The 26,779-nt window shown below is 39.8% G+C and overlaps 2 protein-coding genes across 2 annotated transcripts; one reads left to right on the top strand and one right to left on the bottom strand.

Moving 5' to 3' along the window:
* Positions 1–10,182: 10,182 nt before the first annotated feature.
* LOC126977176 (uncharacterized) lies at positions 10,183–13,827 on the top strand. Its single transcript, XM_050825889.1, has 2 exons — positions 10,183–10,646; positions 12,307–13,827. The coding sequence occupies exons 1-2, from the start codon at positions 10,354–10,356 to the stop codon at positions 13,223–13,225; spliced, it is 1,212 nt and encodes a 403-aa protein (XP_050681846.1). The 5' UTR covers positions 10,183–10,353; the 3' UTR covers positions 13,226–13,827.
* LOC126977180 (uncharacterized) lies at positions 11,186–14,759 on the bottom strand. Its single transcript, XM_050825895.1, has 2 exons — positions 14,328–14,759; positions 11,186–12,270 (listed from the first exon to the last, which is right to left on the bottom strand). The coding sequence occupies exons 1-2, from the start codon at positions 14,503–14,505 to the stop codon at positions 11,675–11,677; spliced, it is 774 nt and encodes a 257-aa protein (XP_050681852.1). The 5' UTR covers positions 14,506–14,759; the 3' UTR covers positions 11,186–11,674.
* Positions 14,760–26,779: the final 12,020 nt, after the last annotated feature.

The raw sequence follows: 26,779 nt of genomic DNA, 5'->3' as shown, positions 1-26,779 counted from the left end.
AATATTACGGACTTGAGTGTCCGCGTAAGCGGACACCCCATACCGACTTAAACCTCCTCTATGCTGTTAGCCATGCTTTTACAGCGACATAGGACATGGGCGGTGGAGGCCGCAAAGACTACGCAACAACAGTCGCGGGGCGTCTCCTAAGGAGACTCGAGGTCATAGCACACTTACACGACTCTGCTCCAACTCCGCTCCCACCCAACACAAACCTATACTAAGACGACTGCTCGCAGTCCACGCGGCGGCAGCTAGCAGGCACCCAGCAGTCCACGCGGCGACAGCTAGCAGACAGGCACTAGTCCACCCACCGACCGCTCTCGCTTTTCGCGATTGACATTAGACTCAGTTTGCGATCGGTTTCCATTGAAGCAACTCGTATTTTTTTACTATGTCCCGATCACAACGCGCGAGCTAGCAATTATTGCCATTGCACTTGAGGATGAAGAGAGAGGCGCAAGAAATAACACACGAAGATTTTGGGTGCATAGAATGCTGAAAGCAAGACATGCAGAAGGAGAATGCTGGCAGATCCAGAGACACCTTTTAGATGACGAAGAAAAATTCTATATTTACTTTCAAATGAATCGGTACTTATTTGACTACATACTATCATTTATTGAAAAAGACATCACAAAGAAGAATACGAAATTCAGACAAGCAATAACACCAAAAGAAAAATTTGCTGTCACGTTAAGGTAAGTGAAAGAGAAACTTTTCTTGTAAATTTGTACATATTTATTGAAAAAATAAAATAGTAACAATCAGTCTCTAATTTCCGTAAATTATCGATCACAATGTTACCTCAAAATTAATAAACATTTTTCTGAGTAGCATTAGGCAATTCACTGTTCAATATCGGTTCTTCTAAAACTGGAGGATTTTTGTCTGACAGCTCTGAATTGCCGGTATTACAGTCGGAAGGGCCTTCATTATTGAGGTTATAAGCCGAAGATTCTGGATTATGGGTACTATACCCGGAAGGGCCTGCATTATGGAGGTTATAATCTGAAGATCCTGGATTGCAGGTACTATAGCCGGAAGGGCCTGCATTATGGAGGTTATAATCTGATGATCCTGGATTGCAGGTACTATAGTCGGAAGGGCCTGCATTACGGATGTTATAATCCGAAAATCCTATATTGTGTGTGTTATGAGTCGAAGGTTCTGTATTGTGAGTGTTATCAGTATTGTGTCGTGAAGAACAAGCATAGACATTAGTTTGTTCCTTGATTTCTTATAATTCAAATTCAGACACCATGTTGAATATTCTAGACTTCAGAAAAGCTTGGCTGTAACGATTTAAATTTTTTTTCGGTTGTTGCAATGCTCGAAAAAAACATGTCGATCTCATCATCCTTATTAGTCTCTTTTTCTTTAAGTAAATATTGTAAAAGTTGAGCTGATGCTGGAGTACATTCTTCTTTGAATCGCTTTCTTTTAGGTATGTGCGGAAACAAATGAGTGTTTCCTGACATATTTGTTGAAGAAGATTCTGGTCGGTTGGTAATATTAACTTCTGGGTCATTCGATAACATGGAAGAATCATCGTGATTAGACAACAATTCGTTAAAATCAAAATTTTCGTCAACTTCACTATCATCTTCCGTTAATGATGAAATCGTTTTTCTTTGTTTCATATGCGGCAACAAAAAAGACATCTCTTCTTCAAATTGCCATTTTTTTGATGAGGTAGCAGCCTGACCACTTTTTGTGCGTTTCTTACCAACTGCCCTTCTATAGCTTTCTCTTAAGTTTGCCCATGTTTTCTTGCACTCTGATTCTGAAAAAGAAAAAAACGAAGTGAAGAGGTGTCTGTCTGCTAAGGTGTGTTTATTTTTGCTTAGAAATATTAATAGAGAAAGTTTTGTTTCAGATACATGATCACGGGGAGTACAGCAAGGACGTTGAGTTCAAGCTTTAGATTAGGCGAATCAACAATCCAATCAATCATACAAGAAGTATGTAACGCAATCATAAACAAATTAATGGGAATTTTCATTCCAACGCCAAATGAAGAGCGGTGGAAAACTATAGCTCAAGGATTTCAAGACAGATGGAATTTTCCAAATTGCATCGGCGCTATAGATGGAAAGCATGTCAACATCATAGCACTTGCTAATAGTGGTTCGCTGTATTTCAATTATAAAAAGCACTTTTCTGTTGTCCTAATGGCTGTGGCTGATGATAAATATAGATTTATAGTAGTTGATATGGGTGATTTCGGTAGAAATAGTGACGGTGGAATTTTTGCATCTTCGAAATTTGCGAAACGTCTTGAAAATAACTCGTTACATATTCCAAACGATAAACCACTACCTGAAAGTAACAGAGCTATACCACATGTTTTCATAGGAGATGAGGCGTTTCCTTCTAATGCAAAATTTAATGAGGCCATACCCTCGTAGTCGTGGCTTATCTGAAGCACAAACTATATTCAATGAACGTCTATCACGAACACGCAAAGTTGTGGAAGATGTATTTGGAATATTGTACCAGAAATTTGGAATTTATAACAAAAGTATTAATGTGAACCCAATACACGTTGACATTGATACTAGCGACATGTATTTTACATAATATTATGCGAAGTTATGAAATAGAGTATCTAAATCAACATGAGATACAGCAACCAATACATCACAATAATAATGGTTTACTGCAACCAATACAAGCAAATGGAATGAACAGTGCCGAAAATGCTTTTAATATTCGGGACTTGTTTTCATCTTACTTTCAATCTCCTGAAGGTCAAGTTTCGTGGCTGCATCAAAATGTTTAATAACGAGGAGTAACTTTTATCCTTCATTTTAAAAATATAATCATAATTTTGTTTTATGAAAAATAAATATCTTAGACTACAACAAAATTTATTTTTTTAACATTTAATTTAGTTTAACAATTCCTCTAGAGTTATAAGCGGACAAACGGACAGAAATCATAATTTTAAGGTTATGGAGCGAAAATGTTTAAAAAAAAATCGAACATAAAAAAATACTATTTTATCTCCACCACGTCTTTAAATTTAGTATAAGTACTACGTGTAAGGGACAGACTTGTTTGCGATAACCACGTGTTCTACTCATCGATAGGAACAACTTTTACCATGGGGTCATGTCGGGATATGACAATATTTTAACATACAAATTTTTGGATCGGCTCAGCCGATTCGGCTGGCAGCTTTTGTATGGAAATGTGAAAAACAATTTTCGTTTCTTGAAATTGGTCATATAGTAAAAGTTGTTGCTATTGATCAGTAGAACACGTGGTTTTCGTAATCGGAAGGCTGTCCCTTACACCCTGTAGATTGTACTTAGGCTCATATTCTAAAACATTACTTGGTCATAGATTGTTACTTAAGTAAAGATTTTGTATGGAAAATCTCTACTTAAGCGTTACTTGATGACCAAGTAACCTTTTAGAATATGAGCCTAATATAGGTTGATCCCATTTGACAGAATCTGCGTATTTTGCGTCACTGGCATCATACATTTAGGGATACCTTCGCACTTCTTCTATAAGTTTTTCTTTGTTCATAATGGATACGTTCAATACCTGCGAAAACACTCTGAAAGAGATCGAGCGTGCGGACTGCTTGGTAGATACTGAGTGACTGAGCGCCGAGGGCGAGGCGACTGCTAGTAGTAAGCGCGTGGGCACCGCGCCGACCGCTCGCCTGCCAGCGAGGCGTCAACTACCGAGCAGTCTGACAGCGAGCTGTCTGCTAATTTATCATGCCAATGTAAAATATATCTAAAGAGCGATTTTTAAAGCCCTTATTTGAATCACATTCTATTTGCCGGGTGGGAGCGTAGGCGTGTAAGTGAGCTATGACCTTCGAACCTCGGACTGGCTGTGTGCTTGTGGGAAGGAGAGAGAATGAAAATGAAAATGAAGGATGAAAAGATGAGTAGAACACACTCGCCGGCGAGTGTGGTGATGTTTTGTGTAATGTATGTAAGTGTGTATGTATGTGTTTATGAGTGTATGTGTGCATGTATGTTTGTGTTTCTTTGTGAAGTGTGTTTGTGATTGTGTAAGTGGTGTATGTCAGTCAATCCGTGAGTGAGTGTGAGTGGAGTGAAACGATTACAGGACGAGGACTAACGTCTCGTCGGGTATCAAAAGAATGTGTGGTGTATCTAGTTTGCGGGCCGCTGGCCATCGTCAGAGTGACGAGTGCCAGTGGTTTGCGACGGTTGACCGCGCCTACGCCTGCGAAGGCGGTTTGTGCTTGTCTGTGTCGGTGTTTGTGTGTGTGTCGCGTTCGCGATGGTGATGTCGTCATCAGGGTCTACCGTGACGTGCCTGGGACGTCTTATTGGGTTGAGACTATGGTGAAGGGGGGTGTACCCACATGCCTTCCTAACCAAGTTGTTGGGATGGTTAGGCGCCTTGTCAAAGAAGCGTCGCGAGATCTCTTTAAAATGTTGAGGTATCGTAGGAAGCTCTAGATCGCGGTGAAGATCTACGTTTCGGATGAACCACGGGGCTCCGGTTGCCATGCGTGTGAATTTATTTTGAACTACTTGCGAACGACCTTAGTAACTCGGTCGGGTGTGCGCGAACACGACGCTTGCGTATGACATGTATGGGTAAGTATGGGCCGTACGATGGTTTTATACAGCGTCACTTTGTGTTTGAGCGGAAGTTTGCTTCGCCCACACACAAGTGTCGATATGTTTCTTGAAGGTCATATTGCTGTTGAACGTGACTCCTAAGTATTTGTAATCCTTCACCTACGGTATGTGTGTTTGTGGTAACGTCGGTCGGTTGTTTTTTAGCGCGGATGCTATTCGCGTTACCGAATAGTACCGCTGCACTCTTGGTGGGGTTCGGGACGGTGGCTTGAAGCACTTTAATGTTCTTGCTCAAGGTTGAGCGGTTCAAAAGAGCGGAGCCAGAGTAGAGTGCCGTATCGTCAGCGTACTGAGCGAGCTGCACACTCGGAAACTTGGGAATGTCGCTCGTGAAGAGCGAGAAAAGAGTGGGAGAGAGGACTGAACCCTGTGGCACACCAGACCTGATGGGATAGGGTGCCCTCTACTCGATATCGGAAGGAGCGATCAGTAAGGTAGGCTCGTATGATGCGCACGAGCCTGTCCGGCACTCGTTCAACGCGCACCGTATGCCTTTGAGATATATTGTATACAGTGCGCGAACGGACTTCTCACGATATGGTCATAGTTGCGACGCCCTAAGGGAGATCGCGACGCATGACACGCTGAGAGTCTGTCACTGTCAGTTACTATGCAGTTCGGATCCTTTGTGCCCAGCGCCGCAACCCAAGTTCGATACGCCTGTTTTTTGCAGTCAGATGCTGCTTTAACTGACGCATCGAACCAGGGCTGTGATCTGCCACCGATCGGTACTACAGAGTTTGGTATAAAAATATCCATACCCTGTAGTATCACATCGGCTACTGCAACGGCGCAGGCACTAGGATCATCCGAAGGGAAACAAACCCTGCCCCAAGGGTAGGATGCAAAAAAGGAACGCATCCTATCCCAATCTGCTGACTTGTAGTGCCAAACGCGGCGGGTCGCTGGTGGTCTGCGACGTTGGCGTCGGATAGGCACTACACTCCTGACCAGGCAATGCTCGGACGTTCCGAGAGGGGCGTCGACAAAGACCTGGTAACCATCGGGATGTGTAGTCAGCAGAAGATCCAATAAGGACGGCATGTGGCTATCCACATCCGGGAGCCGCGTTGGCGACTCAACCAATTGGGACAGACCATACGCCAATGCAAAATTATGCACAGATCGCCCTGCGTAGTCTGTGGTACGTGATCCAAGCCATTCGGCATTGTGCCCGTTGAAATCGCCCAAGACTACAATTTCAGCGGAGGGGATCTGTGCAAGCACATCGTCAATTGCCGCTTGAACGCAGCCCATGAGATGATCGGTTTCTGCGTTACCACTATGGGACCTGTAGACACACGCATAGATGCGGACGCGGTCCTCTAAATCTACGCGGAGCCAGAGAGTGGACAGGTCCCTACCCTCAAAATTGCCGAGACGGCGACAGCAGATATCCTCCCTGACGTACACACATACCCCGGCATGAGGCAAAAAATTGTGCTCATTTTTGTACCCGGGGTACGTTAAATATGACTTATCGCTAGGTCCAAATATCTGCGTCTCCGTAAGGAAACACAAGGCCGGCTTCGCCGTCTCAAGGTGGTGGTGGTGGACGGCGTTTAAGTTGGAGTGAATTCCCCTGATATTGCAAAAGTCCACGTTGAGTGTGGAGCGGGGTGCCGTGGTGTTACTGCCTCGTTTGTCCTTGGTCATGCGCGGTACTGTGCCCTCCCCAGAATACGAAGGGCAGCCCGAGCTATCTTGTTGTTCTAATCTTTGTTGGGGAAAAGGGGGGGGGGGGGGGGCCCCCGACACTAACCTATACGAAACATAGCGGCACTGGGGCCGCTACTTCACGCCGGTATTCTGTGCGAGTGTGGTAATTAACCCGGACGAGTCTCGCCCGATTGTGCTGACGTAAAAAGACGGCTTCGTGACTCTCCCACTTCTAAAATGATTCTGTTTAGGTTAGTTAGGTGATTCTGTTAAAAATAAATTTAAAATCTGTCAAATTAAAATGATTCTGTTAGGTTAGTTAGACGATTCTGGATGGTTAAACGTCCCGACAAAATCCAACCAAGTTGAGTGTTTTGTGCCGTTAAAGTACCTGAAGGATTTCTAGACAATCCATCCAAAAGTATAAGCCCATATAAATCCGCCCCCAATAGCATATCTACCCGATTTGGAGTTCTATAATGTGGATCAGCCAATGATAACTCATGTAACTCAGGCCAATCATGATAGTGAACAGCATTACTAGGAATAGTAGAAGAAAGATTCTTTAGTACATAAGCTGTCACATCACAACTGAATGATGTATGAATGGACTGTAATTTAAATTTTAACGCATGCTTAATGCTTAATTTGAGTTGTTCTCCTAAACCCGATACTACACCCTGGATAGAACTTTTACTTAATCCCAATCCAAATAAATGAAGCCTGAGAACCCTGGTCCAGTAAAGCTCGAAATGTCTGACAAATACCCTTATGACTAATCTTATCTAAAGCTGTAGCTAAAATTACTTGACTAGGGGATACATTTGGATTGTGGGCAAAATTACTAGATATATTAACATTAGTTGGTGCTGAAGTACTCTCTTGGTGTAATAGACTGTGGTGTCTACGGCCACATCGACGACAACTAATTCGATTTTTACAACGCGTTACTGGGTGATTGTTACCAAAACAATTGAAACATAGTTTATTCTTTTGGACAAATTCACGCCGGCTATTACAGTTCTCCATAGCGAAATTCTTACATTGATATAACATATGCTTTTCAGAACAAAACGGGCAATAGAATAAACTTTAGCTTTCTCAACTTGTTCTTTTCTTTTCAATTTAATTTCTTTATTTTGAGTGTTCGGTTCTAAAAACTCAAGTGCTCTAAAACGTGATTCCAGAAAACCGCTAAATTGTTTCCATGTTAGTAACTCGTCTGCTTGATCGCTTAATCTGTGTTCCCATTGTCTTCGAGTTTCGTTATCTAATTTTGCACAAATTAAATGTACTATAATTAAATCCCAGGTCTCAACATTTACTCCGATATTTGATAACGCATGAATACATTCATTTGTAGTATCTAAGATTTGTTTAACTCCATTAGAATTCTCCACTGTCAATGATTTTTGCCCCATTAACCTTGATAATTCGCAATTAGCTATATACCGCTTAATATTGTATCTCTTCTTCAGTTGTTGCCAACATTGATCATAACTGGATTCACTTATTGGTATATGACGAAGTAATTGCTCTGCTTCTCCAATAAGGTGTGATTTAAGGTAATGTAACCTTTGCACTCCGGTTAATGATTGATTTTGGTGAACAAGCGTGTTAAATAAATCATGAAATGTTATCCACTCCAGATAATTGCCAGAAAACTGAGGCAATATAATTTTTGGTAGTTTGACAGCTGCCGAACCTTCCTGAATTTGTATAGTGTCATTATTAGAACTCGGTGTAGCTGATTCTGACTAATTTTACTATAGTTTCTTTTAGTGTTCTATTCTATATAACTATCTTCCACAATGTCAAATAAATTTTGTGTAAAATATGGTTCCTTTGTTAAACCCTTTTTATCGGCCTCTAACAGAATCTCGCGATGGTTAACCTCATATTTAGACCAATAACTTTCTAAAATTTCTAATCTTGTTTCGACGTATGGTATAGTTATTCTAGACTTAGGGGTTTTCTTAAAATTAGAAATGCCATTATTAATCTTCGATTGCAAATCCCGTTGAAGTAAAATAAGGCCTTCCTTATTATTAAAGAGAAACTAAATACGTATAATAAAAATTCATTAAAACTTTTAACTATTAAACGTTTCTATGTTCAACACTTTGAAATTTTACAAGTCCACAAATCTGCTTAAAATTTTACAAGTCTTTTTTACCCTAAAAAATTTCGACATGGATTCCTCGTATTTAACTTTTAGCACTGAATTTACTAAGTCCTAAGCAACACTTGAAAATTTACTAAGTTCAAATTATTTCTTGAAAATATTACAAGTCCAAATTTACGAGTTAATTTTTCTAAGTTATTTTTTCCTAGCGAATAGAGTTCAAATTACTTACAGTTTTTGGGCACTTATACTCACGTACTCACCGCACCACAGACACTTGACACGACTAAACACTTTACTTATTTTAATCCGGCACGAAGCACCATGAACGACATGGGAAGGTTCAATGATACACAAACACTGGCACTGGTCACTTGCATATATTCTATTGGAGTTAATGATAGTTGAAATATACGGTACAATAAGGTTTAGGATTGATGTGAATACAGATCAATAAAAAATAATCATAGTAGGTAATGTTAGATTAATCCTTGATAGCGTGTTTCATTTAATGCACAATAAAATACAGCGCCATCTATGATCACATAGAGTAAACTTAACTGGAGTTGAACACTGGGTCAGCTAAGTTTAAGTGCTCTATGTATTAAGACCAGTAGGGTTTTTCAAATGATTGATTAGGTAATTTTTTGATAAGGTTAGTCATAATGAATGGGCTAACATTGAATGTAAAGTCGGAGTATATATACTGACAGTTTATCAGAAGCTTTCACCGACAGTTGTTTTCTTATCCTCCTACTCCAAGGACGATCCCCTTGCTTTGTTGTCGTCTCAAACCTAGTTGTTGTACTGCACGTTCGGTAATGATACTAATCTGTGACACCTGGTCGATCAGGGCTCGCATTGCATGATTGCCATGATTGATTCAGCGGTTACTTTGACTAATGCAGTGGCTAAGAGAACTTTTTTCTGAGATGCGTTAGATTGATTTTTGTTGCTGTCATATACTTCGCTTTCTTTGTTACTAAACATTGACCTTTTATTTCTAAAATTATCACTAGGTTTTTGCTGATTAAAACATTAATGTAATAATGTATGGTGTGGGCCAGCACAAACATGACACCGTTTATTTGAAAAACATTTATTACCATTATGATCAAAAATGCAATTAATGCAAAAACGTAATTGCTTTATAGTTTGAATTTTATTCGTAATAGGTAATTTTATAAATTGTTGACAGTTACGAGTAGTTAGCGAGTGATCAGAATTAAACAATGGACATTTATTTGCTGATGTATGCATTGGCGTCAATGACCGCTTAGCTGGGTTATTCAAGTTATAATTATTTCTATTTGAATGATATGAATTAAACTGCATTGACCGTCTGTTAATTGATGATAAATTGTTTGATGTTTTATATCTTTGTTCCGCTTCTGAGTCCTGCTTTCGTCGGGATGATTCAAGGGATGTAAACTTATTTTCTATAAAATCCAAAAATTCTTGTAATACCGGATGCTCTCTAGAGTTTTTCAATGATTCTATATATATTCCGAATAAGTTTCACTGTCTAATTTTTGTGTTAATATATGTATCAATAGCGGGTCCCACGTAGTTATATCAACACCTAGGTTCCTTATAGCGTGGAGGCTTTCCAATGTGACGTCATGTAATTTCTTGATTGCTAAGTGAAATTGCTGCTGTATATTAGGCAAATTTATAAATATGTTAACGTGAGATATGAAAATTAACTTTTTGTTATCAAATCGATGATTAAGGATGTTCCAACAGACTAAGGGCATAAACTGCGTTAAGCGTGTGCACGCACGTGAGCACGTCGCGGGCCACGCTTCTGGTGCACGCACGTGAGCACGTTCGCGTGCTTATGCGCGGGCATCGGCGCGTGCATCCGCGTACGCAGTTTTCTCAGTACAATTTTGACGTTGGAGGTGTACAGTCGAATAAGTAATAATGGATAAATTAATGTTGTATTATTTATCAAGACGACGGCGACGACGAATTGCCAAAAAAAGACGCCAGCCAGTAAGCCCGTTCGTTGAATCTAGGTTACTGTGCGGGGAATTCGTGGTGAAGTTTGGTATATTAAGAAAAAATGAAAGGTTTTTTTTCAAATATTTTAAAGTTTCATTACAAGTCTATGATGAATTATATTCAAAACTGGAGCCCTATTTGAAGACTAACAATCTACGATTGAAATCTACGTCAATCGTATCACCAATGGAACGATTTGCAATGACATTGCGGTAAGTAAAGACATTTCGATATTAATAATCATCTTTATTCATGTAAAAAAACAGTCATTATTTAACAAAAGTTTAGAACACTCATATTTTTTGCCAATTTATGTAAGTCACATTACTGTTTAGCCACATCAAGCAAGAAAGAAGAAGAAGTTCTTATTGTTTCGGCAGTGACACCTGAATATGGCTTAAAATGTTTTTCTTGATGTGGTTCACGGACCGAAACACATAACCGCACACTTATTAATCATCATATTAATCACAGTTTCTTATATTTATTAATTATATTTTGTTATTTCTAAATTACACAGTTTTATCTTTTTCGTTTTTTTTTATCTATACCTACTTATTCACTTATTTTTTTATATACTTAATCACAACAGTCATCACAGTGTCTTGCATAAACGCTACGTTACAATTAGTCATTGATTATTCATTTGAAATACACTAATAAAATCACAGGTTCAAGTTTAAAATAAAAAAACACAATAACAGTTAAAACAGTACAATAAGTCTAAATGTCTTAATTATAATAACGCATATTGATTGCAAGTTTTTACATATGAATATTTCCCTTATTAATTATTCCCTTCTATTACTAGATCGGGTACTAATATTATTTTAAATTCTTATTTATCATCACAATCATAATCACAGTTTACTACATAAAAGATTAAATTTAAGAAGAGGACATATGAAGGAGCAATGTTATGAGTAGGTTCAAAAAAAAGGTCCATTAAGTAAAAAAGGGGTCTATTGATACACTTTTTTATTTGACCCCAAAATAGGGTTTAAGATAAAAGTGTCCGAATCGACCCCGTTTCTTTCCTTATGAACATGACACCTCAAGGCTTGTAAACTTTTGGCGAATGCCCTTGTATATCATAATAATTGCACATGAGACCAGAAAAATATAAATATAAAATTGCGCTTTTTACTAACTTAAATAGTTCTTCATGTTCTTCTCTTTCTTTTGTTCTTAATAATTAAACAGTCTTAATCAAATCTTCAAAGTCTTTCTTGTTACCTATTTATTCATTGTTCGTATCTGATCTTACATTTAAGGATTCTAAATCATTCGTTACCGTATTTTGCGTTAATGAAAGGTCATCAATGGTAATAATCATTTCTTTTTCAATATCAATTAAAGCTTGTAATACTTTCGTACGAAATAATAATTTTTTAAAGCAACTCAATTTTTTTACAGTTGGTAATAATGACTTAAAAAAATTCAAGTCTTCGTCCATATTATCTGCAGTGTTATTCTTCACGTAATTTAACAACTCTAATTCGAAATCAGTTGGCGATTCGCACTTACGTTTCTTGGAAGATCGTGTTTCTTTGGTAACGCTGGAGCTGGTGCTAGGTACATTAATCAAATCTTCTTCAATAATCGTATTATTTTGTGAAGTTCTCGGTGACGCGTTTTGCTCTACTGACTGATTAAAATTGTCTGCCGATTCTTCTCCTTGAGTATTCGAGTTTGAATCTAAAAATGACAGCATGTTATAGTAAACGTATGTTTTATTTGCCCTGGAACCGGAGCCTGATTTAAGTTTTTTTTTAGTAGACCTCACTCTTATATAAGTGTCTCTTGCAGTTTTCCATCTTTGCTGCAGCTTTTTCACTGAAACAATAACACAGGTATTTTATTTTATTACAGATATTTAGTTAGTGGACATACCTTCGTCGATATTCATCTGGCGTATCAGACAGGACTAACCACGGTCAGAAAAATAGTAACAGAAGTTTGTCAAATTATAATTGAAAGGTTAAAGGAAGAATGTATACCAAAATTTTCCCGTGCGCTATGGGTAGAGACTGAAAAAGGTTTTTTAACGCAAGCCCAGTTTCCTAACTGCATAGGTGCAATAGACGGAAAACATATACGCATTATAAGACCTCCACATAGTGGTTCCCTCTATTACAACTATAAGCATTACTATTCTATTGTACTGCTTGCAATGTGTAACGCCAACTATGAGTTTACCTATATAAACGTGGGAGTGCAGGGTAAAGAATCTGACTCCGCAATTTTCACACAAAGCCGATTGTACGAACAAATCAACAATGACTTAATAGATATTCCTCCTGCCAAAGCATTGCCCGTAATACACAATGATAAACCAACCAACATTGCTGCAACCGCAGCTTTGCCCTATATTATTGTAGGAGATGAAGCATTTGGGTTATCTAGCCATGTCATGCGGCCATATGCTCGAGCTCTCGATTTAAACTACAAAAAAAAAATATTCAATTATAGGTTAACGAGAGCGCGACGTTATATTGAGTGTACATTTGGTATCATGGCTAATAAATTTCGCATACTCCATCGTCCATTGAACGTTGGAAAAGACAAAGCAATTTGTTTTCTTAAAACAATTTGTATTTTGCATAATTTTATAAGATCAAGAAGTCAAATTAATGACTTTCATGATATTGTCATTATACCAGACCATATACGTTCAGTTCGGGGGTTAATTGGAAATACCCACAGAGATTCGTATACATTACGCGATAGCTTCGCAGATTATTTCGTTGCAGACGGACAGCTGTCATGGCAAGATCGCAGTATTTATTGAAGGCTTTTTTATAATTTATGTACATTCAATAATTGAATTTTCACGGTTTTTTACCACACATTTTTTATTAACATAGCAGGCATATTTTGACAGCAGCATAGCAGACATTTTATACCTAATGATTTTATTTGTTAAATTCATCGGATGTAACCAGTTGCGCCGCCATGACAGTCGAAAATTATAAGAAATTCAGTATTCTTACATTAAATAGGTAAAATGTTATGTAATTACGCATAAAATGAAACTTTTTTTCTTTCATTACACATCCAGTGATGTGTAGTTTGTACAGTGTCTAAAAACACAAGTAGGCATCTTTTTTACTAAAATATTATTGGTACTCAAACACATGTAGACGCGACACCGATTGGAGCGTGACTAACTGCATGGTAGGCAATTACCTTCCATTGCTCTTGCCTTTGAAAGCGGGCGTATAACTAATCTAGTTATATAAAATCATAGGATGTAACCAAATAACTTAGATTGTTGTAAACTAAAGTTGAGAGATGTCAAAGAAAAACCTACAAAACTACAAAACGCACGCTTATTTTACAAAGTTACTAGCCCAATTCTAAAACCAATATAATAAATATTTTAGTTGATAATTGTTTTATTTATTTACCTACCGATCCACTGTTTCTGCCCTAAAATGATTTTGAACCCTAAATACACCGATAGTGTGAAGTAGTGTGAAGCTCGCAGTCGTGAACATACTGGTTGTCTCGTGACGCGCAAAATGGCGGCGACCGCGTGGCCGAAAGAAAGAACTTTGGAATTTATCGAGCAATAATTATATAAAACCATACCAATATTATGGGACATTGTTCACACGAATTTCACAATGTTCAGAAATACGCAGTATCTCTGCACTAGTTTTGAATATAAGCATGATTTTATATTTACATAGGTAAATTATTGTAAATATTCCGAGTTTTAATTTTATAGTTGGATTAATTGTTGAAAACATTTAATTGACACAAATACAATTGAAATAACTAATTATATATAACTAATTGCATAGATTATTAAAAATAAAAATTAGGCGCAAAGAATAGTTTACCTAACCTACGTTATTATAAAATAAAAAAAGAGTGTAGGTACTTACCTTGTATGTTTTTTTCTGCTTCACTCCAGTCATCAAAATTTTCAAACAGTACTTTACAAATGTCTAGCCATGCTTTTGATTTAGCGTCCCGGTCTTTAAATATTTCGCTTGATTGGTCCCATATGGCAGGACGACACTGAACTTCAACAATTACCCTTTCTGTATCAAAATTTGTCATTTTTTGTTATGGGCCGGGCACGCGCGTGCGGTCGGTTCGAGATAGCGCTGTCAACTGAACAAGCACGCGCGTGCACCCGCTAGCGGGCTTCGCGCGTGGACCCGTCCAACGTGATGCGTGATCACGTCGCGTGCATGCGTGCCCCATTGCACGGAAGTATCACGCGACGGGCTCACGAGCGTGTGCACGCGCATGGGCACGCGCGGGTCGTTTTTGTATGGACACGCGAGAGGCACGCTTAACGCAGTTTATACCCTAAGTAAGTGTTGTATGAGGCGTTCGACTTCTCCGGTCACTTTAGCTTTCAAAAACTGCATTTTTTGTGCATTCGATATCGATGTGTTTTTATGTATCGCTTCATTAAAAAGTTCCTTAAATGATTCCCATTAATGATAATTGCCCGAGAATGTTGGAATATCCATCTGCGGAGTTGATTTATCTCTATGATTTGATGCACACATTTTTTATTGATGGCCCTTTTTGAGTTTTTAAATATTTTTTCACATTTTGTGAAATGTAATTCGTAAGCCTTATCTTCTTCTTCAAGTTCAACTACTATTTCCCAATGGAGGTTTTCCACAGCTGTCCATCGATTGCTTAGAATACGAAGGGCGTCCTCATATTCCCACTTCTCCTCTAAACTACTTATATCAATATTATTGATGACTCTCATAAAGGCTTTAAAGTTGACCTCCTGCTTACGAAATAAGTCATCTAACTTGCTATTTAACCAGCTTTTGGCTCTGGATGGCAAATTATCATATAGGTCACTTATTGCTTCTTTTGCTCGAAGATAAATCTCGTGAATGTTTTCGAATTCTTCCCTAATAAAATATTGATGATTTGTTGACTCATACGGTAAATGCATCTCGTGGGTTTTTTGACATTCATCCCATAATGATTCCTGTACGCTGTCTACAATACTCGATATTCTTACGCTCTGCACTATCTTTTTTAAAATTACTCAGTAACCTTTTAATTTTCTCCTTTGTCTCAAGTTGAGTGGTATATAATAATTCCATTTCAAGATAAAAAATCAAAATTTAAAGTTAAATAAAATGGAAAATTCTTACTTGACTGTCTCTTCTATGATACGTTTAACGTGGCTACGTCCCCGGATACCTTATGATAGATTCTGCTGATGCTGGCTGACGTGGCGCTTGACGCGTGGCACCAAGTAGAAATGACGCAAACGGCGGGCTTACAAGTTGCTGGATACTACTACTATTTGTTTATACATAGTAACTTCCGGGGGGACGGCGGCGACATCTACGTGGTATCGGCGTACTTCCAGTACAGCGAGAACATCGATATCAACATTCACCACTTGGACCGCGTACTGGAGTCCTCCGGGGAAAGCAAGTTGTCATCGGGGCCGATACCAATACCCACTCGCCGCTCTGGCACAGTCGCCGTGAGCAGTTCGAGGGAAGAGGCGCAGAGATAACCAGGAGGAGGACAGCGATGGAGAGCTTTATACTTTCGAGGGGGCTCCTCGTGCACTGACATACAGTTCGGATTCAGAACCGCTCACTCGTGTCCCCAGCAGGCTCACCGACTCACCGAGTACATTCTCGTACGGCGTCAACTTCACGCTACCACGGCAGCCGTGTTTTTCGATGTCGCGAAGGCATTCGACAAGGTATGGCACAACGGCTTAATATTCAAGCTGTATCAACTGGGAGTGCCAGACAGGCTCGTGCGCATCATACGAGCCTACCTTACTGATCGCTCCTTCCGATAACGAGTAGAGGGCACCCTATCCTCACCCAGACCCATCAGGTCTGGCGTGCCACAGGGTTCAGTCCTCTCTCCCACTCTTTTCTCGCTCTTCACGAGCGACATTCCCAAGTTTCCGAATGTCCAGCTCGCTCAGTACGCTGACGATACGGCACTCTACTTTGGCTCCGCTCTATTGAACCGCTCAACCTTGAGCAGGAACATTAAAGTGCTTCAAGCCGCCGTCGATGAACTAGGCAACTGGTTCAGAAAATGGCGTATTGAAGTGAACCCCACCAAGAGTGCAGCGGTACTCTTCGGTAACGCAAATAGCATCCGCGCTAAAAAACGACCGACCGACGTCATTAAATTGTATGAAACACCCATACCGTGGGTGAAGGATTACAAATACTTAGGAGTCACGTTCAACAGCAATATGAACTTCAAAAAACATATTGATACGGTATGCAATAGAGCCCGATTTGTCCTCAGTCGCCTTTATCCACTTGTGTGTGGGCGAAGCAAACTTCCGCTCAAACACAAAGTGACGCTGTACAAAACCATCGTACGGCCCATACTGTCATACGCAAGCGTCGTTTTCGCGCACACCCGACCGAGCTACTTACGTCGTTTGCAAGTAGTTCAAAATAATTTCACGCGCATGGCAACCGGAGCCCCGTGGTTCATCCGAAACGTTGACCTTCACCGCGACCTAGAGCTTCCTTGACAAGGCGCCTAACCATCCCAACATCTTGGTTAGGAAGGCATGCGGGTACACCCCCCTTCACCATAGTCTCAACCCAATAAGACGTCCCAGACACGTAACGGTAGACCCGGATGACGACATCACCATCGCGAACGCGACACCCACACAAACACCGACGCAGACACGCACACACCGCCTTCGCAGGCGTAGGCGCGGTCAACCACCGCAAACCACTGGCACTCGTCACTCTGACGATGGCCAGCGGCCCGCACCCTAGATACACCACACATTGTTTTGATACCCGACGAGACGTTAGTCCTCGTCCTGTAATCGTTTCACTACACTCACTAACACACGGACTGACTGACGGACTGACATACACCACTTACACAACCACAAACACACTTCACAAACAGACACAAACACAAACATACATGCACACTAACATTTACACTACTTACACACATACAAACATACATACATACAATCATAAACACATACATACACACTTACGTACATTACACTAAACATCACCACACTCGCCGGCGAGTGTGTTCTTCTCATCTTTTCATCTTCATTTTCATTTTCATTCTCTCTCCTTCCCACAAGCACACAGCCGGTCTGAGGTTCGAGTCTCCTTAGGAGACGCCCCGCGACTGTTGTTGCGTAGTCTTTGCGGCCTCCACGGCCCACATCCTACTTCGCTGTGAAAGCCAGGGCTGCTAACAGCACAGAGGAGGTTTTAGTCGGTATGGGACACTCGAGTCCGACATATTACGCCCCGTTCCGGGGCGTAAATACGTAACAGTATTTCCTCCTCTCAAAAAAAAAAAAAAAATCCTCGTGCACAATAAGGCGGGGGAACCGGATACCTTCAAAACGATTAACGGTACTCCAACATCGATGTCACACTTACGACCAGAGGGGTCCCATTAATACAGTGGAAAGTCAGGGAGGATGAGAGTACCAGTGACCATCAACTGATAACGTTCTCCATCGCTAAGGACGACCCATCAGCCGCACGGCACCAGGGAGAAAGCCAACGAGGTACCGGGATCGAAGTGTGGACTGGGATCGGTTTTGTACAACACTCTCGTGGCGTGTAGGTAGGCTGGACTACTGAAAGCCAGCACAAGAACTGTGCAAGCAGTTTGTCTCGACGCTCGATCGTACAGCTGGGGAGTGCTTAGGTGTAGATAAGGGGAAAAATCGGGTGCGGGGTCACGAATGGTGTGCAAGAAAACTTGATCATCTTCGTAGGGAGCACAACCGGTTGCGTCGGGAATGGCAATAGTCTCGGTGCGCGGGCGGACTCGCAGAAGAAATCTGCAGAGGACGCTTCCATCGAGCACGACCGATATATAGGAAGTCTATGCGGGAAGCGGAGACCAATCACTTCTCGAAATTAGCCGACAGTGGATGTGACGATCCGTGGGGTATGGCGTACCGGGCCGCTACCGGCAGGTTGCGCCCGCCCGAGAACGTCATCAATGGGTTGAAGCTTGCGCAAGGCTACGCTGTTGACATCCACAGCGCTATGGGAGGGATACTGGCAGTGATGTGTCCGGACGACGATCGGGCGGCTGACTCCGACTATCATGCACAGGTGCGCCTGGCGGCAGCATGCGTGCCCAGTCGAACGGTGGGCCCTCCCACCAGGGAACAGATCGGCCAAATTATCCGGAGCCTACCGAACAAGGCGCCGGGTATAGATGGGATCACCGCTCGGATAGTAAAGGCAGCGTGGAAGGTGGCCGCGAGCGAGATGACTGTAATGTACGGTAAGTGTATAGAAGAGGGCGTGTTTCCCGATGTATGGAATTAAGGCCGTTTGATAGTACTGCCAAAGGGTGATGGGAAGGTGACTGACCCAAAGGCGTATAGACGTATCACCCTCTTGTCAGTACTGGATAAGGTGCTTGAGCAGTTGATTTGCGAATGTACTCCGGGTCTGTACAGTCGCATATCAACGGGACATTATGGTTTTATGAAAGGGAGGTCTACGATAACGGCCCTGAACGCTATTCAATTAACAGTAAACACCAGCACACACAAGTACGTACACGCGATCACGTTGGACATATCGGGGGCTTTTGACAATGCGTGGTGGCCAATGGTACTGCTGAAGTATAAGCAAGGAGGCTGCCCACCCAACATATACCGTTGTCTGTGTTCCTACTTCGTTAACCGACCGAGTAGGTTTGTTCGTTTGAGCCGACGCAGTGTGGAAAACGTCGACTATGGGGTGCCCACAGGGCTCAGTAATCGGCCCGACTCTATGGAACGTGTTGTTAAACGACCTTTGAAAACGAGCATGCCAACAGGGGTGGGAATGGTAGCGTATGCGGACGACGTGACGCTCCTTATAGAGGCGGACTCCAGTGCGGTTATCGAGGCCAATGCCCGGGTGGCGCTTGAGAGAATCACAGTCTGGGGGATTAGTAATCGGCTGAGTTTTTCGCCCAGGAAAACAAATTCCATAACGCTAAAGGGCACTCTCAGGCGACCGCCGGTCATCAGAATGGACCGGCAATCTATCACAGCGGTCGACAACGTAAAAATACTGGGTATTACACATGATGGTAAGGGATCATATTTTGCAGAGCACGCCTTGGATATCGGGGAGCGAGCCGCGAAGTGTTTCGGCAAAATGGCAAGGGTATCTTCGACTTCTTGGGACATACGGTACAAGGCACTCAAGCTCTTGTACAGGGGGACATACGTGGCAACCCTGACTTACGCGGCGAGCACCTGGTATCACAGGGCATTCTTACATGTGGTGTCGAGTTGGTTGCTCAGGACTCAACGAACGTCGCTGATGCTGCTTACCAAGGCATACCGTTCCACGAGTACGGCCGCACTGCCAGTTTTAGCAGGGGTACTGCCGGCAGACCTGGAAGTTTATCGCGCGGGCAAGATCGAGGCGACCAGGGGCGATAGGATTAAACAGGAGCTCGCGTCGTTAAAGAAGGACATCCACTCCGAAGTGGTGAACATGTGGCAGGAGCGTTGGGAACGCGAGGAGAGAGGAGGCGAACTCAGACGCTTCTTCCGATGTGTCGGGGAAAGACTCCTGGTGTCGTGGGTGCATCCCGACCATTACACGTCGCAGCTGTTGACGGGGCAGGGGCAGTTCAACAGCAAGCTTAGGGACCTGGGGCTAAAAGGGACGGCACCTGTCCATGTGGCATGACGGACGAGAACCGCGACCACGTGCTGTGGGACTGGAGCTTGTACGAGGAAGCTAGAGGCGAGATGCTGGACCATCTAACGAGGACAAAATCAGGACCAGTTTATTACGAAGACTTGGTATCCTCTGCGGAGAATTTCTCCAGACTGATGAGATAGGCCGCAAGTTAGTACCGTGTCAGGAGAGTGATGGAGGGGTAAAACAAGACGGTGACGAAGACAGAGAAAAGAAGACCAATAGAAGAAGAGGAGATTAGGAAGAAGGAGAGCCCGGCGACGAAGCAGCCGTATCTATGGTCGGCCGCCCAGGAGGAGAGGGCTATCTAGAGACGAAAAAAAATGAGAACTTGTAGGGAGTTAAGAAATGTGCCGGACTCCAAATCCGGCCACCAATTCACTGTTTACTACACAAAAACACAGTATTTTAAAAAGATAACACTTCACGTAATAGATTTTTTAACTATTCACCAGTTGCTATTCACTATTTGCAAGTTTTCTTTATGTTTAAGTTGTTTTAAGTAATTTTAATATCAAGTTAGTTGGGAAGTTAGAACTGTCACTCCAACTGTCACACGACGAAAAAAGAACGTGTAATGGTCGCGTGCATAATTTGTTTCGCGCTCGCGTTGTGCTCTCTGTGCTCAGTGGTCGCGTTAGCCGCGCGCGCGCTGCTGTCTCCCGCCGCACCAACACCGTCAGCGACGGGAGTGAGTGGTCTGTCATTTACAATAATATATGAAACTCTCCCGCTAGACTTAGATAATATGAGTTAGGAGAGAATCGCTCATTGCAAGTTACACAAAAAAAAAATTAAAAAGTATAAATAATATCACATTATTCTAAAAAAAACATATGGGCTTGGTATCAGAGGTGATTTACATAGTTAAGCTGGCTAGATTATGGGTACCACAACGGCGACTATTTCTGCCGTGAAGCAGTAATGTGTAAACATTACTGTGTTTCGGTCTGAAGGGCGCCGTAGCTAGGGAAATTACTGGGCAAATGGGACTTAACATCTTATGTCTCTAGGTGACGAGCGCAATTATTGTAGTGCTGCTTAGAGTTTTTGGGTTTTTCAAGAATCCTGAGCGGCACTGCATTGTATGCATACTGCAGGTCGCATCAATTACTATCAGCTGAACGTCCTGCTCGTCTGTCCCTTATTTCCATAAAAAATGTCTTTGCTTCTACATAATAAACAGAAGGCAGGCTGTAGTTCTGGGAAAGTCAACGGTGGTTTCTACTTATTGTTCCACCTACTTTTTATGTATATTATGTTTATGCATACAGATTATATATAGCTTAGGGCAATTTGTATGAAAATTAAATTATTTTAATATAACTTATCTAAGTACTACTTGGTAGGGTGGACATTGACTATAAGTTACCCTTGATATACAACATGAAAGTCCTTTTGGTAAGAGAAGTACGTTACAATAAGAAAGTTTTTTCTCGAAAGTAATAACTTTTTATGGTAGGCATAATCAATATCTCGTTATATCGAAGTCACCGCGCCGGCAGCTCGATATAAATTTTTCATTTTCTTAGTAGGTTTCCTTATCTAGGTTTTATACCTAATGATATTTTAAAATTTTCCGAGATGTTTGTGCACCTGTGAGTTGAACAAATCTGTTATACTGCTAAGATAAATAATATTTTAATATTTATACTTATCTCAAAATTTCTTATGCGACTATTTTAGGTACCAATTTAAATAAAACATTAATACAGTTATTAATAATGAAAACAGTTATATCTTAATAATTTATTTATTCCCAAATATTGCTTACTTTGCTGCACGCATGGCCACAGATGACTGAAGTTGAAAAACAACTTAGAAAGTTATGTAAATTCAAATATAAATGAATCTAACGGGGTAAGGACGAACATGGCCTTCTTTACGTGTCCAGTGGTTATAGTTAAGATTTAAGTAAAATTTAATGTTAACGCTGACTTTAACAAAGAATGCGAAATTTGTTGCATTATTGTAATCCTTGGATAACCTAGTTAAAGTTAAAAAGTGAATTAATATCAAGCCAATATCGAATATTAATTTGAAAATTTTTACAGGTCGCTTTCAAAATTCAGCTTTCTAGCATCTTATTTTTATGGAAAAGGAGGACAAACGAGCGTACCGGTCACCTGGTGTTAAGTGATTACCGCCGCCCAGCTTCTCTTGCAATACCAGAAGAATCACAGGAGCATTGCCAGCCTTTAAGGATCATCTTTAACCCTATTTCTTTTGGCCAGCCTTGGCAGTGACATTACCATGCCCACTTGAAACAATAGAGGAAAAAATCATAAAATGTAAGTATAAACTATTTTTGACATTGATGTATCATAAAGTTTTCTTTAACAAGTTAGTTATCTCTGTTTATTGTATTACTTTTATTTATTTAATTATTCTAGATCGAAACAGAGTCAGCTTACCTAAGCCATGTGACACCTAATTCCTACTTACAAAAGCATCCAAATACATTTAACGTAAGCGCCATATAACACAATGTTCAGGCGTCTAAAAACGTGCACGGTGGTACTTCGAAACACGTCAATACTTTCTAACATTACCCACAATTTTGTGGTTGCATCTGTCAGATTGATTTTATAGACTCGTAACAGTTGTTGCTCGCATCCTTTTTTATATCAAACGTCTATTGTAATTAATCAGTACTTACATTAAACCGATTCGACAATTTATTCGGTATTATCATTTTAAATAAGTACTCCAGTGTACGAGTAACGTACACACAATATAAGAAATATTTTCATGTTAAGTATTAGTAAGATACAGTTGAAACTAATTTTAATCTCAAATATTTCGTTATTTTTTGGTAACATCAAAGTAGTCGTATAACCACATATTAAAATTATTAATTAATTAATTATTATTAAAATATTTGAATTTGAATTAAAATCTGTAAAAAACAAAGGTTAACTTTGTTTTTATTTTGTATCGAGAAAAATTGTTATGGCTCTAACAATATATTAAAAAATAACAAATATAAATATACCTGTCAGCGGAATGTAATATATAAAATAAAAATAGTTTAAAAAACTAAAAAAACACGCTTTAGTTGAAGAGATAATGGTTGACATTTAAAATGAACATCAATTCCTGCCTTATCGACGATAGATTGAAAAAATTATAAAAATTAACAAAAATCTTCTTTTGCAAACTGAAAAATGGAATGATTTTATCAAATTAATGTATTGTCATCGGTACTCGATAAATCTACGAATTTTGAACGAAATCTGGCCGTTTAAAGTGGGTGAAATCGCGCCCAAATGAGTCGTTTACAAATAAACATACATACAGGTGAAGCTAATAAAAAGCGTATAAAAACTAAGGCGAAATAGAGAAAAAAGAAAGACCTTTTTGAAGGAAGCAATTCAAACCCGGTGAAGACATGCACGTAGCAATAGGTGCCGTCTAATGTGCTACATATTCTGTTGACCTGGTTCTCTGCTCTAGGCGAAACCACTTTCAGAAATGAGCTTTAGCTTAAAATATTAATAACTCAGTTTTCTATCTTCTTGACTACTGAAACAACATTAAATATCATACAATATAACTATATATAAGTTAAATAACTTGAATAACATAACATTTTTGCATAAGAATGCAAAAAAAAAACCAAAAATTATGCTGAAATAAAAATATTATTAATAACAACGAAAACAACTTTACCACATTTAGAAGTTAAGTTAAAAAAAATTCGACAGTGTTCTGTGGTGTCAGAAGCCATTGTTAATCTTCGCCTTGTCGCGATAATGTGGCTACACTGACATATATATTGGTTCCTTTTCAAAATTACCCACAGTAGTTGTTGAATTGACAATATCACTTGCTAAATAATTACCTAATTCAATACCTTGAATGACGTATCTCCTCCGCACAATCCCTACTAGTATTATAAATGTGAATGTAAGTTAGTTTGTTACGCTTTCACGCCAAAAACCATCCAACCGATTTTGATAAAATTTTGATACAGAGACTAGAGCTTGAAAAAGGACATAGAGTACCTTCTATTGCAAAAAATGTAATGGTAGTGTTGAGTGAGATAGGGTGTACGCGCCACTTATTGTGGGCATACTGAGCTCCAGATGAATTCTAGGCTCTTAAGCGGGTGGGTATTGCAATTTGAGGAAGTCCGTATTTTCTACAATTACGATTTTTATTTCCTTATCCAGTATTGGCCGTTTCGTCATTCCCAGCACAACCCCGAAATCATCTCTTCACTAAAGAAGAATGGAGGCACTTACTTGAAGTGTTCTTAAGTACAGCTTTCTTCAACTTCCGGGGCCTCGGTTACTACGCCAGGCAGGCGAATCGTACAAAATACGTCGCGTTTTGTACTGTAGCACTATTTTACGAATAAAAAAAGATCACCAAACCCACATTAATACACCAAATTACTCAAAATTTATCACAGCACACGTTTTTGCGTCTTAAACGTTCATCAGAGGAATTTTAAGTGTCAAATATGCACCCAAAACGTCTTTGTCAAGTAACGTACGCGTGCGCTCCAACTTCTAATTGACGTTCCTTTTTACGTCGCGACGTAAGGAGGAGGAGGAGGAGGCCTCCACTTAGGCTTAAGGAATCCTTCTAGGATTGTGTAAGTAAAAACTAAACGGCCGAAACATAGGGGATGGCAGTTTTTATGGAAATTCGTCATTATCGAAGATAAAATCATGACACTTTTTTTTGAAACTTGATTGGGATGAAATCGGAGATTAAAGTTCACAGGGTAATACTGTTAAAGAGACTGTCCACAATGACAAGGGATATGCGCTGTATCATAGAAGAACACTGCGAAAAGAGCAGTTTGAATGTGTATTATTTGGAAAGCATTCTAAGAGGTAAAAAATGCCCAAAGTAACGTTAAGTAAGTAAGTATTCAACGTGGACGAAGTCACGGGTAAAAGCTAGTACTATCTGTATGTAGTGTCGGAATATCATGTTGTTTTGGGCTAGTAATGTATTAAACAACTCTCTTGATTTTTACCCGGAGGTATCATTACCTTATTTATTCATATTGTCTTTTAATATTTATATTCTTATGTTCGTACCGACTAGTTATTGTCATTCGCGCTGGCCACGTACTTCGAGTGTAAATGCACAGTTACAGGCATTAGATTTATATACATAGAATACCGTACTCAACTGATGAAATGCGACAAAAGTTACCTTTGGCAATAAATTTTCACGATATATTTATCAAAGCTTACTTCACACGTGTGTTGCAATACAATGGGGTGAATTGATCTCCTTTCAGTTGAGATTACAGACACCCCGCGCTTCTATGTGGATAGAATTATAATGTTTACTCTACGTAGGTGCTTAAAAAAAAGAAATTGTGTGGTTTTATGAAACGATGATGCAAGTAAAACTCTCGTGAGTTTTTATTAAATTATTTATTAATACGGCTTTACTCACGTATTTGTCGGTGTCGGAACCGACTAGTTTCGTGCCATTCGGAAGTCCTTCATCAGGGTGAGTGTGGAGGGTTCGCGATAACGTCCCACCTCTTACTGCGGGCTTGTAGCGCGTGGCTGGACAGGTCGAGGGATGCGGGGAGCGCGGGGTGCGCCGGTTATAACCAGCACGGTATCACTGACACTGTATCACTATTGGTGTCCACGGGTGCACAGAATGTACTCACAATGTCCACTACGTCATCATCAGCAAGACCTAGTCTCATCCCTGATGAAGGACCTCCGAATGGCCCGAAACTAGTCGGCACCGACACCGACAAATAAATAAATAAAAATACGTGAGTAAGGCCGTATTAATAAATAAAGTAACATAATATTAAGAGTGGGATGATCATCGAAAGAAATTTACATATTATTTTTAATTTTCAATTTATTTATTAAAAGATTATTAAATTACAAAATATGAATAATAATACAAGTCTCACTTAGAAGCTAGTTAACACTGTACCTGAATTATGTAAACCTGTGTTTCAGGCGTAAAGAGCTTATATTAAAACTACATAATCACAAAAAAGAGAAACTTAATAAAGTAAAGAGGTATAAATTAATGTACAGGTTAATTATATAAGTAAATAATGTCTTCAATGTAATGACTGTTAACTGTTAATAAATAAAATATAGATAATTATTATTTTAACGCTATTAATAATTTTTCTGTATTTGCATAGACATATTTTGAAGTGCTTCATGAAGAGCCTTTTTAAAATTAATGTAATTTAGGGGAAAGATGATTCTATTGCGTTTAGTTTATTATAAGGAAACGGTCCTAGGAATATATAAAACTTTGATGTAAAACAAAGTTTGTATACTATATTCATCAAAATAATAAATTTAAATTGAAAATAGTGTAAAAAAATATAAATATATATATATTTTATTGAATTTTATTAATAAGATGTCATTACAAAAAAACGCGTGGGGGTTTAAAAGAATTACTATTTTAATAATATCTTAAAAACCACCCCACGCTTTTTTTTACAATAAAATATATATTTTTTAAACTATTTTCAATTTTTTTTAGTTGAATTTTATATAAAGCGTGTTTTTTAGTTTTTTTTTAACTTTTATTTATTTTTCATTTTTTTGTAAAATTTTCTATAAAAGCGTATTTTTAAAACTATTAAGTACTTTAACATCAATTCCTGCCTTATCGACTGTAGA

This window comes from Leptidea sinapis, chromosome 44 (assembly GCF_905404315.1).
Source record: "Leptidea sinapis chromosome 44, ilLepSina1.1, whole genome shotgun sequence".
In the NCBI taxonomy this organism is placed as follows: Eukaryota; Metazoa; Arthropoda; class Insecta; order Lepidoptera; family Pieridae; genus Leptidea; species Leptidea sinapis.
The sequence above is the reverse complement of the archived record's forward strand: the minus strand, read 5'-3'. Positions and strand labels throughout refer to the sequence as shown.

Bases quoted from the DNA above. Each gene is read 5' to 3' on its own strand.
- LOC126977176 (XM_050825889.1), top strand. From the start codon at position 10,354: ATGGATAAATTAATGTTGTATTATTTATCAAGACGACGGCGACGACGA. The intron at 10,647-12,306 runs GTAAGTAAAGAC...ATTTTATTACAG, and splicing joins CGATTTGCAATGACATTGCG to ATATTTAGTTAGTGGACATA.
- LOC126977180 (XM_050825895.1), bottom strand. From the start codon at position 14,505: ATGACAAATTTTGATACAGAAAGGGTAATTGTTGAAGTTCAGTGTCGT. The intron at 12,271-14,327 runs GTAAGTACCTAC...TTATTGTTTCAG, and splicing joins AGCAGAAAAAAACATACAAG to TGAAAAAGCTGCAGCAAAGA.